Source organism: Mustela nigripes, chromosome 1, assembly GCF_022355385.1.
Source record: "Mustela nigripes isolate SB6536 chromosome 1, MUSNIG.SB6536, whole genome shotgun sequence".
Lineage (NCBI taxonomy): Eukaryota > Metazoa > Chordata > Mammalia > Carnivora > Mustelidae > Mustela > Mustela nigripes.
Genome location: NC_081557.1, coordinates 80,137,490 through 80,151,327, shown reverse-complemented (window position 1 = coordinate 80,151,327; position 13,838 = coordinate 80,137,490). Strand labels below are relative to the sequence as shown.

The 13,838-nt window shown below is 48.3% G+C and overlaps 1 protein-coding gene and 1 long non-coding RNA gene across 2 annotated transcripts in view; one reads left to right on the top strand and one right to left on the bottom strand.

Moving 5' to 3' along the window:
- Nucleotides 1–780: 780 nt before the first annotated feature.
- On the bottom strand, nucleotides 781–7,414 carry LOC132025879 (uncharacterized). The gene is made up of 3 exons (XR_009406725.1): nucleotides 7,337–7,414; nucleotides 4,415–4,531; nucleotides 781–2,059 (listed from the first exon to the last, which is right to left on the bottom strand). It is a non-coding gene; the product is annotated as an uncharacterized LOC132025879 (long non-coding RNA).
- Nucleotides 6,643–13,838, top strand: part of ADAMTS15 (ADAM metallopeptidase with thrombospondin type 1 motif 15) — a 25,942-nt gene continuing 18,746 nt past the window's right edge. Inside the window, exon 1 of the mRNA XM_059413694.1 lies at nucleotides 6,643–8,018. Coding sequence (XP_059269677.1) covers nucleotides 7,062–8,018 — 957 coding nt within the window. The 5' untranslated portion in view covers nucleotides 6,643–7,061. The remainder of the gene's footprint in view (nucleotides 8,019–13,838) is intronic.

The window sequence follows — 13,838 nt, the reverse complement described above, 5'->3', positions numbered from 1 at the left end:
AGTCCCCTTCGTGCCACAGCGGGAAGGGGAGGAAGTAAAGATAAATACAAGAGAAAAAAAATGTTCTCGTAAGACAAATTAAATAATACTCCTCTGTTATGAGAGTTTGCTGTGGCTTTTTGTAAAGGCTCCAAAGACAGTAGACCAGTCACACTGGGACCATCAAGTCAGTTGTTGATCCAGAGTAGGGTTCGGCTTCCAGGCAAGTCACTGTGTTCTAGTAAATCCCATTTAAACTAGCTTGTGAGCATGTGGTCCAGGAGTGTGAGGAGTGTGTATATGGGAGGAAGATGCGGAGAGAGCTGCGCGTGGTGGGAGTCTATGGTGGGACAGGAGGGCGTGGCCACGATGGGGACAAGGAGGGTCCTAGGCACACACGCAGATGGCAGGTCTTGCTGGAAGAGAGACCGCTGGCTGAGGTACAGAATAAACAGGCTGGGCTAGGACTTAAAACCAGATGAGTGTTTCAGTCTTCCTTTGTCTACTCACTAACCAGATGACCTTTGCTTATTCCCTTAACCCTTTTAAAATCTCTGTTTTACTTGCCCAAAGCAGAGATGTTAATAATTCCTGTACCACCATTCTCTCTCCCCAAGTGTTTCTGTGAGGATAAAGTCAAGCAATATATAGGAACTCATTTTACAAACCATATACTCTTTCGTGTATATCAAGTATTTTTATTTTTAAAAGATTTAATTAATCAATTAATTAATTAATTTTTGAGAGAGAGAGAGAGAGAGAGAGAATGAGATGGAGAGAGAGAGAGAGAGAGAGCGAGCACGAGAAAGGAGAGGGGCAGAGGAAGAGGGAGAGAGAATCCTACACAGGCTCCATGCTTAGCATGTAGCCTGCTGTGGGGCTCCTGAGTCAAAATCAAAAGTTGGAGGCTCAACAGACTGAGCCACCCAGATACCCCTAGATTTGTTTATTTATTTGAGGTGGAGGGGACAGGCAGAGAGAGAGAATCTCAAACAGACTGTGTGCTGAGCACATACCCCGTCTCAGGGCTTGATTCCTCGATCCCGAGATCTCTTTCAAGCAAGAGTTCTATGCTCGACCAACAGAGTCACCCAGGTGCCCCTCAAGTACTTTTATTAAAAAGAACACACTGATGGATGAAAACACAGCCTCCTGGAGGAATGATGTGTTTTATTTTGGAGACTTGTCTGACCTTCTGAAAGGTGGACAGGGTTCGTTACTACTGATGCTGGTACATGGCCTGAAGCTCGAGTTCAAGCTCACATCTTGAAGCTACTATTCTGCATGCTGATGGTGATGGGAAAAGGGTGTACTGGGAGGAGCAAAGGGGATAGAAGACTGGCAGATAAAACTGCTCTCTAAACCCCAGACAAGAGTGAAGGATTTAGTATTGATTTCTTCTCCCCTAGTCTAGATATTCCTTCTCCACCAACCTGAATGCTAGCTCTGTCCTCAAGACCCAAAAACTCCAAAGTAATTTATGTGTGTGTGTGTGTGTGTGTGTGTGTGTGTGTTTAAATCTATAGAATGAATTGTTAAATTGGGAAGTCTGGGATCTAAGGGTAGTGTCTGTTATTTAAAACTGTATAAGGAGGGATTCAGGGTATAAGCAAGAGGCAAACTGAAACCATGTTTTGATGAGTTTCCCCAAGCCAAGTCAGGACCCTTTGTTCTAATTTCCTAGTGTCCAAGAGAACAAATACAGGACTTAAGTACCAGAGGGCCTTCTATGAAATACTTGGCTCCAGAGAACAAATCAGAGTGGGTGGCTGAGAGGGGAAAAATAGAGTTAAACATTTCCTCTGAGCAAAGAAGAATGGACCCAGGCCCAGGGTTATAATTCATGGGGCCTCAGATGAATCTCCAGCTGCTTCAGCTGTCTCCACATCTGGGAGAAGACTGGCCAAGGAATTCAGCACTGGTGGAAGCCCGGATGATGCAGCTCAGTAGGTCAACACTCCCCAAGTCTTCCAAGAAGCTTCCTTGAACCCATGCCTTTTCTAGATGTGGTATGCTTTGCCCATCTCTGTGGCACAGTTTCCACGAAGAACACTCAGACACATCTGGGGCTTTTAGAGATCTGTGACAAAGAATGTTGAAGACATAAAGCATCCAAAATAGTAAGTTCTTAAATTTATTTTCTGAGACAACCTAATCTGAATCCTAACATGATAAACCAATGAATTAATACTGTCTGAGCTGAGGAATGGGAAGACTTCCTTCAGTCCCTCCCCTCCCCATTAGAATATTGCCTAGACCATAGAGCTTGTTTCTTATTTCTCTGCCTACCCACTCTCTTTCTCCTTGATTTTTTCCACCCATTTGGAGAGAGAGTCCAGGATGCTTGATTTTCCAGGTAGGCAGGTCCTCACATTGAATAATCACAATCTGAAAGAAGTGAAGTCTAAGTCTCCAAAACGAATCCTTGTAGCTGCCTCCTCTGTAGATGCCTCCATGCATCATCTCTTTGGGCTGATTTTCTTACTGGAACCTTTTCTTCTGCACCCACTTGACTCAGCCAGCAGTCAACACCTCTTCTGGGGACTGTCATGGAGGCTGACATAAAAGTAAAGGAAGCCCTGGTTTTGGTGAGTTTCTAATCTAGTCCTGTGTGGCCATAGCCCAGTTCAAGAAAAGGATTTGACATTTGATTAGCAAAAGACAAGTTCGAATAGAAATGCTAGAAATGGAATAAGCATACACTGTAGGAACTGAGAAACAAGGAGCAAAACTGTGTGGTTTGAGTTAAATTAAGTGGTTTCCTGGATGAGGTGAGAGTGAAATACATAGGCTCCAAAGAGACTGAGAAGACATCCTAGATGGTAGAAATGGTTTACATGAAGTTATGCATGTTGAAACCACAGCTTCTGGTCAAAAGAAGGCAAGCTAGCTAATTTAGCTAGAGCCATATTTTTGTGTAAGGGGATGAAGAGAAATGAGTTTATGACTTGAGCAAAGCAGCTGGCCAGGTAGCCTTAGACAAGTAACTATCTCTCTTGCCCTCATCTGCCTCAACCAGGAAATGAGTGGGTTAGGTGACTAGGGCACAGGGTGAAGGTTTCCATTAGAGGTGAAGAGAGTTAATAACTATGGGAGCAGTGTTTCAGGTACTCCAAACTCTCCTAAAATTTCGTCTTACCCTCCCCATTTCAGAGATGAAGTATCTCATCCAGAGTTTCGTAGACCGTGAGTGACCAAGCAGGGACTAGGGTTGAGTCAATTTCTTTATCCACCATAAATGAATAGCTCCCATTTGCCAAGCACTGAACCAGTCCCTGGGAGACATAACAGAGAGTGGGACAAATACAGTTTCACTCTCATTCTACTTAGGTTGTGGGGGAGGATAGTTAATAAAAAAGTAAACATCCAAGTGAACAAAGCAGGTTTAAATAGAAGTACATGCTATGGAGAAAATAAAATATGGAATCATGGTCGTGATTTGGGGCTTCCTAGGTCAGGTGGCCTAGGAAGGTCTCTCTGAAGAGGTGGCAAACCTGGGTGGAGACTGAAAGGGCACAAGGAGGTCTGCCTAGTTGGCAAAGCTGAGGTATTCATATTTGACAGCATGGATGAGGTCCCCAGTCTTTCTCCTGGAGAAGGAGTTGAAATTATTTTCCAAAGATCTTAAGATGGTGGAGGACAGGGAAAAGCAAGAGGGTGGCAGCATCAGAGTCCTAATATGGAAGTGGGGTGGCCAAAGTGACATTGGAAATTTCTGAGCAGGGTTGGGAAAGGTTGTTTCCATTCACTTCCATCCCTTGCCCGTTAGCAATACCAGAGGCTTCAGAAAGTGATGATGACAGTCATCTTGGAGGGCCAAGTAAGGCTTGGTAATAATATTAATATTTATAATAATAATAGTTAATAAGGATATTAACTATTAGATAACATTTAAAAGGAACTTTTAAAAAAAGATTTAATTTATTTATTTGACAGAAAGGCAGAAAGGCAGGCAGAGAGAGAGAGATGGGGAAGCAGGCTCCCCGCTGAGCAGAGAGCCTGATGAGGGGCTTGATTCCAGGACCCTGGGATCATGACCTGAGCTGAAGGCAGAGGCTTTAAGCCACTGAGCCACCCAGGTGCCACATTTAAGGAACATTTTAAAAAAGATTTATTTATTTTAGAGAGAGAGTGCATGAACGGGGGAAGGGCAGAGGGAGAAAAAGAGGGGAAGCCAACTTCCTGCTGAGCATGGAGACCATGTGGGGCTCAATCCCAGGACCCTTAGTTCATGATCTGAGCTGAAACCAAGAGTCAGACACTCAAGCAACTGAGCCACCCAGATGCTCCAAGAAACATTTTTATGTACTAAGCATGTCTGAGCACTTTTAAAGCATTAACTTATTTAATCTTCATAGTAACTATAGGAGAAATATAGTATTATTATCCTAATTGTAATAAAGATGCTGAGGTTTAGGGAGGGACAGTCACTTACCCAAGATTGCACAACTGAGATGGGTGGAGCAAGGATGCACATGTGGGCCCTCTGAGGCTAGGCTCTTGATCATCCATAGGCTTCAAACAGTCATGTAATATTTGATCTGGAAGTGATCTTAGATATCATAGAGACAAGAAATTTATAATTCAGTCTTCTGAAAGAAGACCTCTGATTTAGGATAATCCCTCCTCTTTTGACAGATGAGAAAATTAAGAGTCAGAATATCAGATTAGTGATGGAAATGGAGGGTTGATGCTGAGTTCTGACTTCTCCTTGAATGCTCTTTGTAATCTACTCCACCGTACCCCTAGTTATGCAGATCCTGGTTAGGAACCCTGACAGAAGTGACTGCACAGAATCATAGCCTCCAAGAGGGGAGAGACAAGCATGAGATAAGATAATGCACATAAAATTCTTGTTTTGGGCTCAGCACAGAGTAAGGCCTCAGTGCATGCCCATGCCTTTGAGAAAGTCCACATGGCTGGCTTCTCTGCCCAGTGGCGAGAACAGCTGGGCCACGAATGGGAGGGGAAACAAGACACACAGGTGGAGAAGAGCTTCCTCTCCTTGAGCCTGCCATCTTGATTGCTGTGTCACAGTCCTTACCAAACCCAATCCACCACAGTGAAAGTAAAATGTCTTTAGAAACCTTGTAACCCATCATTAAAACTGCTGGGTGTACGAAAGCAATTGCTTGCTCTAAATAAGTGACTTATGATTGCCTTTGGTTTGTTTGAGTTTTCCTTTAATTATAGGCCCTCTTGAAACACTCAAACACACAGGGCCTTTGTAAATTTGTATCCCCTTTCTCTCACATACAATCCTCCCAAATGCACATACTCCCTTGCATTTAAAGAGCATAAACCCCCATCTCTTACTCATTCACATAATGAATTTCAGCCCCATGCATCTCAATTGAAGAGGCGCCAGGAGAATTATGGGTATCTAGGCATTTTTCCTGTTCCAAGGCACCACAGGGCTCTTGGAAGAGCAGGTCCTTTACGGGGAGAAGATAATGGGCAAAAAGTGCTCTTGACTGATAGACCAGTCCGAGCATTCTCTTTCCTACAATAATAGAGTTGTTTGCTTGAGCCATTCCCTAACCAAATTTCAAATTTCTTCCACCCCACCCCACTTTAGGCCTCAAATTATTGCACCCCCCCACCCATCCTATTTCCTTGCGAACTCAACTTGATGCCTTTTGGTTTTGGAAAAACTTTGTAGGAGAGACTAGGAAAGCCTTCCGTCGTCTACTTGGATTTCTTCCTTGTCAGAAGAGAGAAGTGGATTTTACGGAGAGGTACAGAGTGTCTTGGGGACCAGTGCCTGAAACAGGGCTCCTCAGAACTAAATGGGAACGCATAGCTTGATGGTCTTGTCCCCACCAACCCACACTTGGCCTTCTTTTCCAGTGTCCTAGATGACACCTGGTCAAGGATTTGGTGAGAGAAACTCTTGGAGGAGAAAATCTACCGGTAGATTTCCCTGTTGCCCACCCTCACTCATTCCCTCTCCAGCAGGAGGACAACCTCTTTCTTTACACCCCCCCCCCCCCAGGCATTGGTGCTGGTCCAGTGGTCTCTTTCCTTCCCCAAGCCCTGGGTGATAGTGGTTACCCATTTGGTGGTGCAAGAACTCCCACTGGGACCTGTTTCAAGGTCCTGTTGTGATGTCCCTGAATGGGGAAGGAGTGATTGTCCAAATCCCTGAAAATTTAAACTCTGCACCAGCTGTCATCCCACAATTGCCCCAGGGAAGATGGTGGGCCCACAGGGCCCTGGGTTTGAGATAGGTTCTCCATGTTCCTGGGAATTTGCCTTCTAAGGACAGGACATTTACAGGGACAGTTCTTGGTTCTGGGTCTTTTAGAGGACACTATGATGTTTCAAGGAGTGGGGGGCGGAGGGGGGGATGAGGCCGGCCTGGCAGGGGGCGGTGGTCTGGTGGGAGTCTTCATTCCCAACTCCTGACCCCGACTGCCTTGAGAGAAAGGCTGGGACCCAGGGAGCAGACAGATGTCGGTCGGGACAGAAGTAACTGATGTGTGGGGGCACTGGGGCATAACGCGAGGACAAAATGCGAACCGAGACACTAAGGCTGGTTTCTTTAGCCAGCCCACGCCTCCTGCCTGGGCTCAAGGCCACTCCCTCCCCGCCAAGTGGCTCTCGGTTCTGGAGGCGGGACTGAGTTCTCCGGTGGCCCCTGGAGGCTCGGGGCTGCAGGCTTTGGGAGGCTGGGAGGGGAGAAAGGGAGGGGCGCTGACTGGGCAGTCCAAAGAGGAGGGGGCCTTTAATAGGCTCGCCCAGCGCCTGGTTTGCGGCGCCGCGAGAGGCTGCGGCTCGAAGAAGCGGCCCGGCACCTCCCTCTAGTTCTCGGCTGCAAATCTCCGTCCTTGCACTTGACAGCGATTGTACTTAAGCTCCCAGAGCGCGCTTTGCTGTGGAAAGGCACAGGTAGGAGGCGCGGGCTGCTCGGTGCACTCTCACTCCTCTGGGAGGAGTTTCTCTCCCTTTGCTCTGCTTTCCGGGAGCTACTGACTGCCCCGGAGCGTTGGTGGTTCCCCTGTGCCGGCTGCAAGGAGACTCGCCGGCGGGGGAGCGGGGCCGAGCCCTTCGGAGAGCGCGGCCGTGCGCTGCCCGGCGCCATGCTTCTGCTGGGTATCCTAACCCTGGCTCTCGCCGGGGTACCCGCAGGCGGGTCAGAGCCAGACCAGGAGGTGGTGGTCCCCATCCGACTGGACCCGGACATCAACGGCCGCCACTACTACCGGAGGGGTCCCGAGGACTCAGGGGATCAGGGACTTATTTTTCAGATCACAGCATTTCAGGAGGACTTTTACCTACACCTGACTCTGGATGCTCAGTTCCTGGCGCCCGCCTTCGCCACAGAGCATCTGGGCTTCCACCTCCCGGCACTCACCGGGAGCTCTCCAGACTTGCGACGTTGCTTCTACTCTGGGGACGTGAACGCCGAGCCAGATTCCTTTGCCGCTATGAGCCTGTGCGGGGGTCTACGCGGAGCTTTTGGGTACAGAGGCGCCGAGTATGTCATTAGTCCGCTCCCCAACGCCAGCGCGCAGGCGGCACAGCGCAACAGCCAGGGCGCACACCTCCTCCAGCGCCGGGGCGCCCCCGGCGGGCCTCCCGGAGATCCCACCTCTCGATGTGGGGTGGCCTCAGGCTGGAACCCTGCCATTCTGCGGGCGCTGGACCCTTACAAGCCGCGGGAGGCCGGCTTAGGAGAGAGTCGCAGTCGGCGGAGGTCCGGGCGCGCCAAGCGCTTCGTGTCTATCCCGCGTTACGTGGAGACTCTGGTGGTGGCGGACGAGTCAATGGTCAAGTTCCACGGCGCGGACTTGGAGCATTATCTGCTAACGCTGCTGGCCACGGCGGCACGACTCTACCGCCATCCTAGCATCCTCAACCCCATCAACATCGTCGTGGTCAAGGTGCTGCTTCTTGGAGACCGCGACACAGGGCCCAAGGTCACGGGCAACGCTGCCATGACGCTGCGCAACTTCTGTGCCTGGCAGAAGAAGCTGAATAAAGTGAGTGACAAACACCCAGAGTACTGGGACACGGCCATCCTCTTCACCAGGCAGGTGAGTTGGTCTGTCACCTTTTTGGACCCCAGTAGCCTCATTTTCTTAGGGTCACCGCCCTTAGCTCTCCAAATGCCCTTTGTGCCTGGGTTAAAATTTTGTTGCTCTCTTCCGACTCCCACTTTGGATATTCCAGGGAGAGGCCGCTCCTAGGTTCCGTGGAGCTTCGGCTAACTTGCATCTGGAAGCACGTGGGCGGTCGGAGGAGCGCCAGCTACTTCAGAAGGTGTTGGCCTGGAGTGGCCAATCAGCGCCTCCTAGATCAGGCGTCGAGGGGCTGGAACCCAGGAAGTTGCCGCCCCAAGCCGCAGTGTGTCTGCATGGCTGATAGGAGGCGCTCTGAGGATGGTGTTGGAGGGGTCGGAAAAGGTCCGCCCCCTTTCAACCCGGGCGTCTAAATCCTTTCAGATGTCTCTTCTGAGGCTTCTCTGCTTTGCTTGTAAAACTGGAAGGTGATGCAAGCATCCCAGTTCAGATCCTGGGTTCATTTCTTCCGGGCATGTTCAGTTATCCTCTGTTCTAGGCCTGGAAAATCTGGACTGGGATGGAGGGAATCATTTGGGATATTTTGTGGTTGAAATGGAAAGGACAGACTCAAATACGGGGAGCATTCCGTCCTTCGTTGCTGCTTCTCCTGTACCCTCCTGTGCTGGGCCCGCCTTCTCCATTCAGAGCTGGCAATCTAGTTAGAGCACCTGTTTGGAGTCAGAATTTCTAGTGGTGTTTCACTTGGAGCTGAGTTGGGGAAAATCTCTCAATTTTCCTATTTCCTTGCTGGCCCAGGGTGACCTGTTTGCCCTGATGTGTGCTGTGGAGCAGAACAGGCAAGGTGGTTCATGACAGCGACTCACTGAAACTTCCGATGACCACACTTGACGGTGGGGCTCCCGATTCCACCTCTGGCGGTGGGCAAGTGCTGTGTGCTCAGTAAAGAGCATCCGCAGACCCCAGGTGTGGGATTGGAAAGATACCGAGTAGGCGGCTAAGAAAGATGGTCAGATTACAGAAGCAGCTCTGCCTTCTGCTATGAGTTTATGAACATTTATGGTTATAGATGTTGGAGCAATGGGGTCCCGTGAAGGTTTTGGAGGTCACGGATGGGACTGGGAGGAAGAGGGGTGTCCAAGTGACCTGCTTCCTCTGATTTTGGGGGCTTTGCTCGAATCTGTGCCATGCTCTTGTTTTGTTATTATCACAACCATGTCATTCAGGGGATGGCCCAGAATCCTTGGTTGCCGGTGGGTCTCTGACTCTCCACTCTTTCCAACGGCCACTCAGAGCTGTGCTGGCACACACAAGGCTGGAACTAACGTCTTCCACACTAACCCATTTGGCACAGCTTGTCCCCTCCTGGAATTGAACTTCCTCCTTTCCCAGCCTTCTCCTCCCACCACCTGGTTTCTCTAGGGAGGTCTTTGGCCCGAGTCTGCTTCCTTGCACTCATTCTTCCAGCTGAGGTCTGTGGAGCTGCCACTGCCCGGCCCGTACACACACTGCCTGAGTCATGGGGAAACTGCAGAGGAGGTGGCTTCCACCTCTGCACACACAACTCGGCAGTCAGATTGCCGGGGGAAAAAAAAAGCAATGGCCAAGAACAGGATATCTTAATGGGCAAAGCAGCTGTTGGCCCATCTGCTACCTGGGATGCCCCTGTGGAGGTCACTCACGGCTTCTAAAGTAACAGACCTCAGTCTCCGCCGCTTAGTGGCTAGGCTGACTTTTGGAACCAGCCATAGAAAGAGGACTCCTGCTGGGAACATGGGCCACACCATCAGAAGGATTCGCCTTTTGAAGAAGCAATCAAGCAGCGTGACAGCTTCTGTCTGTCAGTGCTGTGTGCTAGAACCAGGGGCTATGTTAACCATGCATAATGGGGACAAGATGCATGAGCACTTGGGTCAGAAGCAGTGATGGGCAAGATGTGACTTTTAGAGGCTGTCTTTTTCTTAGGCGGCTAGAGGGCGATCCAGAAAGTGGGGAAGCTGTGTTGGAAGGACCAACATGCAGGTACGTGCTTAAAGCTTTAGAATGAACATGTCTCTCTCTCTCTCGCCTCCTTGCCAGTGCCGACTTTAGGGCCTGCCACGTTCTCAGGGTCTTAGGAACTGCTCATTCCTCAGCTCCCCTGGGGAAGGTACGGTATGTGATGAAAACAGAGCGTGCAGCTGCTCTTTGTAGACTGAGGCAGATGTGGTCTTGGGGAACCTGGACGAGTCTCCTGCTGTCCTCCTTTTGTTGTACTTTATAAGGGTTAGCAGGAACCCTTTAATTCTGATATGAGCTTCCCTGATTATTATTATGTTGGTGTAATCCATGCTTTTTCAAACTAATATTGAAATATACATATATACACACACACATATACATACTTATTTCTATGAAGATAAATATATACAGTTGATCCTTGAACACCATGGGTTTGAACTGCATGGGTCCACTTGTGTGTAGGCTTTTTTCGATGCAGCATGGTACTCTAAGTGTATTTTCTCTTTTGATTGTCTTCATAACATCTTATTTTCTCCAGCTTACTTTATTGTAAGAACACAGTACATAGTACATCCAGCATATGAAAACACGTGTTAATCGACTGTTATCGGTAAGACTTCCAGTCAACAGTAGTGTATTCGTTGTTTAAGTTTTGGGGAGTCAAAAGTTGTATGTGGATTTTCGACTACATGGGGGGCCAGTGCCCCTAACCCTTATATTGTTCAAGTGTCAACTGTATATAGTTTGTTTGGCTAAGAAGTTTTTAGAAATGTGCTTATTTTGTTAATTGCCTTTTGCCTAGAATGGATGTCGAGCTGTCAGACGTCTTTAGTCACCTATTCCTTGGTCCCCCCACAAAACTCTGGAAAATGGCTAATGACTCTGACTGATAGTACTGTAGCCATGGTTTTCACAGGGAGGAGGCAGGAATGGGTCAGTCTTGGTCAGACTGTATTTCTTTCTATGAAGAAGAGGTGAGCCCAGTTCCTGGAGAGTTCCAGGTGCCGGGTACTTGAAGGGGGGACAGTAGGGGATCAGGACTGGCCAGCACCGGGGCTCCCCCTTCCGTCCACCATCATTGGACTTGCTGTGTGTGTGAAAACAAGGCTTGGCCAGGCTATGGGGAGATGCTGCTTTCCTCTTGGCAGGGAGAGGGAGGGACGTGGGGTGTTGAAATCAAAACACTAGGAAGACATGACCCAGGGAGGAGCCTATGCTGTGTGCAAAGGAGAAAAAAAAATTGATCATACAACAAGTATTTTGACAATTTGAGGAGTTTACTTAAAGATTCAGAGTAAGTTCATGTTCCTGGAGAAGGAGCACACATCTGATTTTGCAAAGCAATCAGTCTCCAGACTCATAACAGCAGGGTGAGGTCAGCACGGGATTGGAACCAGGATTGGCAGAGAACTAGAGCCAGTCTTTCAGGGTGGACATTCATTTTTTTTAAATTTAAATTTTAATTTATTTGACAGAGAGAGAGATCACAAGCAGGCAGAGAGGCAGGCAGAGAAATAGGAAGAAACAGGCTCCCTGCTGAGCAGAGAGCCCGATGCAGGACTCCATCCCAGGACCCCGAGATCATGACCTGAGCTGAAGGCAGAGGATTAACCCACTGAGCCACCTAGGCACCCCTGGACATTCATTTCTATGAGAAGAAACGTTTCTATGGCTTCTTGTTGTGGTGGGCAGCAGGAATAGGGTATTTGGTGCTGGGATGTAGTAGATCTGCATGTCTCTCTGTCTTCTCTCTCTTTACGTCTGATGCCTCTGCTCTTGGGTTAACTTTGTGGTAGACTAGGCTTCATGAATTTGTTCTACATTTAAAAAAAATAACTCATTGAGCATCTGTTATTTCCAGGTACTGTCCTGGGCTGTGGAGGTACGGATATTAAGATGTGGCCTCTGGCTGTCAGGAATTTACTGAATATCAGGGAGCCTGACAAGGAAATAGCTTGGTATACTAGGGCATGTTAAGTGCCATGAAGGAGACATGGGCCCTCTGTTCAAAGTCCAGTGGGGGGGCATTCTCCTTGCGGCTGGAGTCAGGGAAGCCCTCCGAGTTGGGGTGGGGGCGTGGGGCGAGGGACAGGTGGCAGGAAGGCACTGCAGGAGGTCCTCTCTTCCATCCCACCATCTGTTTTGCTATTTGTAACATTTTCTCCTTTGAACCGACTTTGTCTTGTGGGATTTACAGTTTGTGGTTTTTCTGCCCATTTATTCCTTCCTTTGTGTTATTTATTCTGTTGTGCTTAGTACCACTGTGGGCCGTTCCACGGCCCCCTCCTGCCCTCCCCATTTCTTCGGTGCGCTCTTTCTCCTCTTTTGAGATTCTCCAGGGCCGTTCTTTGTCATCTCTCTCTTCTCTTTTGTTTCCTTCATCCAATGTCCTCACCTGTCTGTCTTTCGGTCTCAAGCTTGGCGCCTTCCTTCTTGTTCTGGCCTTGAGTTGTACTACATTTTGAGGGACCGGTAGGCGGGGACGTACGTGTATTCTATACTGCGCAGAGTGGAACGGCAGCCTGGAACCTCATTTGACACAGAGGTCAGTTCTTCCTGTAATAAACGGCTTGCCACTTGGCAGTGAAGTTTAGTGTTCAATGAAAATGTTAATAAAATGGTAATGTGTATTTTATACATATCTTCTAATACAATAAAGAGAATCATAATTGTGTCAGGATCGTTTTTGAAGTCAGGCCTTGGAAGATATTAGCAGAGAGCAGCATCTTTAGTTTCGGTATTTAAGAGTTTGTAAATCTTTATCACTGAATGGAAACTCAACACTACTTCTAGGCAGGAGGAGAAAGAGAGAGGAAGGAGTGGAATACTGTTGCTCCCTGACTTGGAAGGTCTTCTCCCTCCTTCTTTGACTTGCACCAAATAAGAAAGCCGATATTAATAGTGGAAGATGGGGAGGAAGTTTGGAGGAAGGAATGTGCACCTGAATCTCTCTGTATCTCTTCTTTAGTTTTTATTTACATTCCAATTAGTTCACATACAGTGTGATATTAGTTTCAGGTGAACAGTTTTTTTTTTTTTTTTTAAGATTTTATTTGTTTGTCAGAGAGAGAGAGAGAGAGAGCACAAGCAGGGGGGAGCAGCAGGCAGAGGGAGAAGCAGGCCCCCCCCTGAGCAGGGAGCCCAATGTAGGACTCAATCCCGGGACCCTGAAATCATGATCTGTGCTGAAGGCAGACGCTTAACTGACTGAGCCACCCAGGCTTTCCTCAAGTGTACAGTTTAGTGATTCAACACTTCCATACAACGCCTGGTACTCATCACCATAAGTAGCGCACTCCGTAAATCCCCTCCCCTCCGGTCACCACTGGTTTGTTCGTTGCAGTAAGAGTCAAGAGTTTCTTGATTGACCTTTCTCTCTTTTCCCTCATGATCATTTTGTTTTGTTTCCCAAATTCCACATATGAGTGAAATCACATGGTATTTGTCTCTCTCTGATGGACCTACCTCACTTAGCATATCGTTCTCTAGCTCCATCCGTGTTGTTGCAACTAGCAAGGTACCATTCTTCGGATGCACTGTGTGCACACCACAGCTTCTTCATCCATTCTTCAGTCAGTGGATGTCTGGACTCCTTCCATAATTTGGCTCTTGTAGATAATGCTGCTATAAACATTTGGGAGGAAGTGCACCAGAATGATATTCTTTCTTTTTCTTAAACACGAGGTTGAGTCAGGAAGGCAAGTGAGGTGTTTTCCCCTTCTTTGGTCCTGCTCTTGTCCTACCTTTGAACTTCTTGGTAGATGTTTGTATCACTCTTGGTGCATACCTTTGGCCCCCCACACCTTGCCTCAATGCCTGTCCTTGGTTGTATGG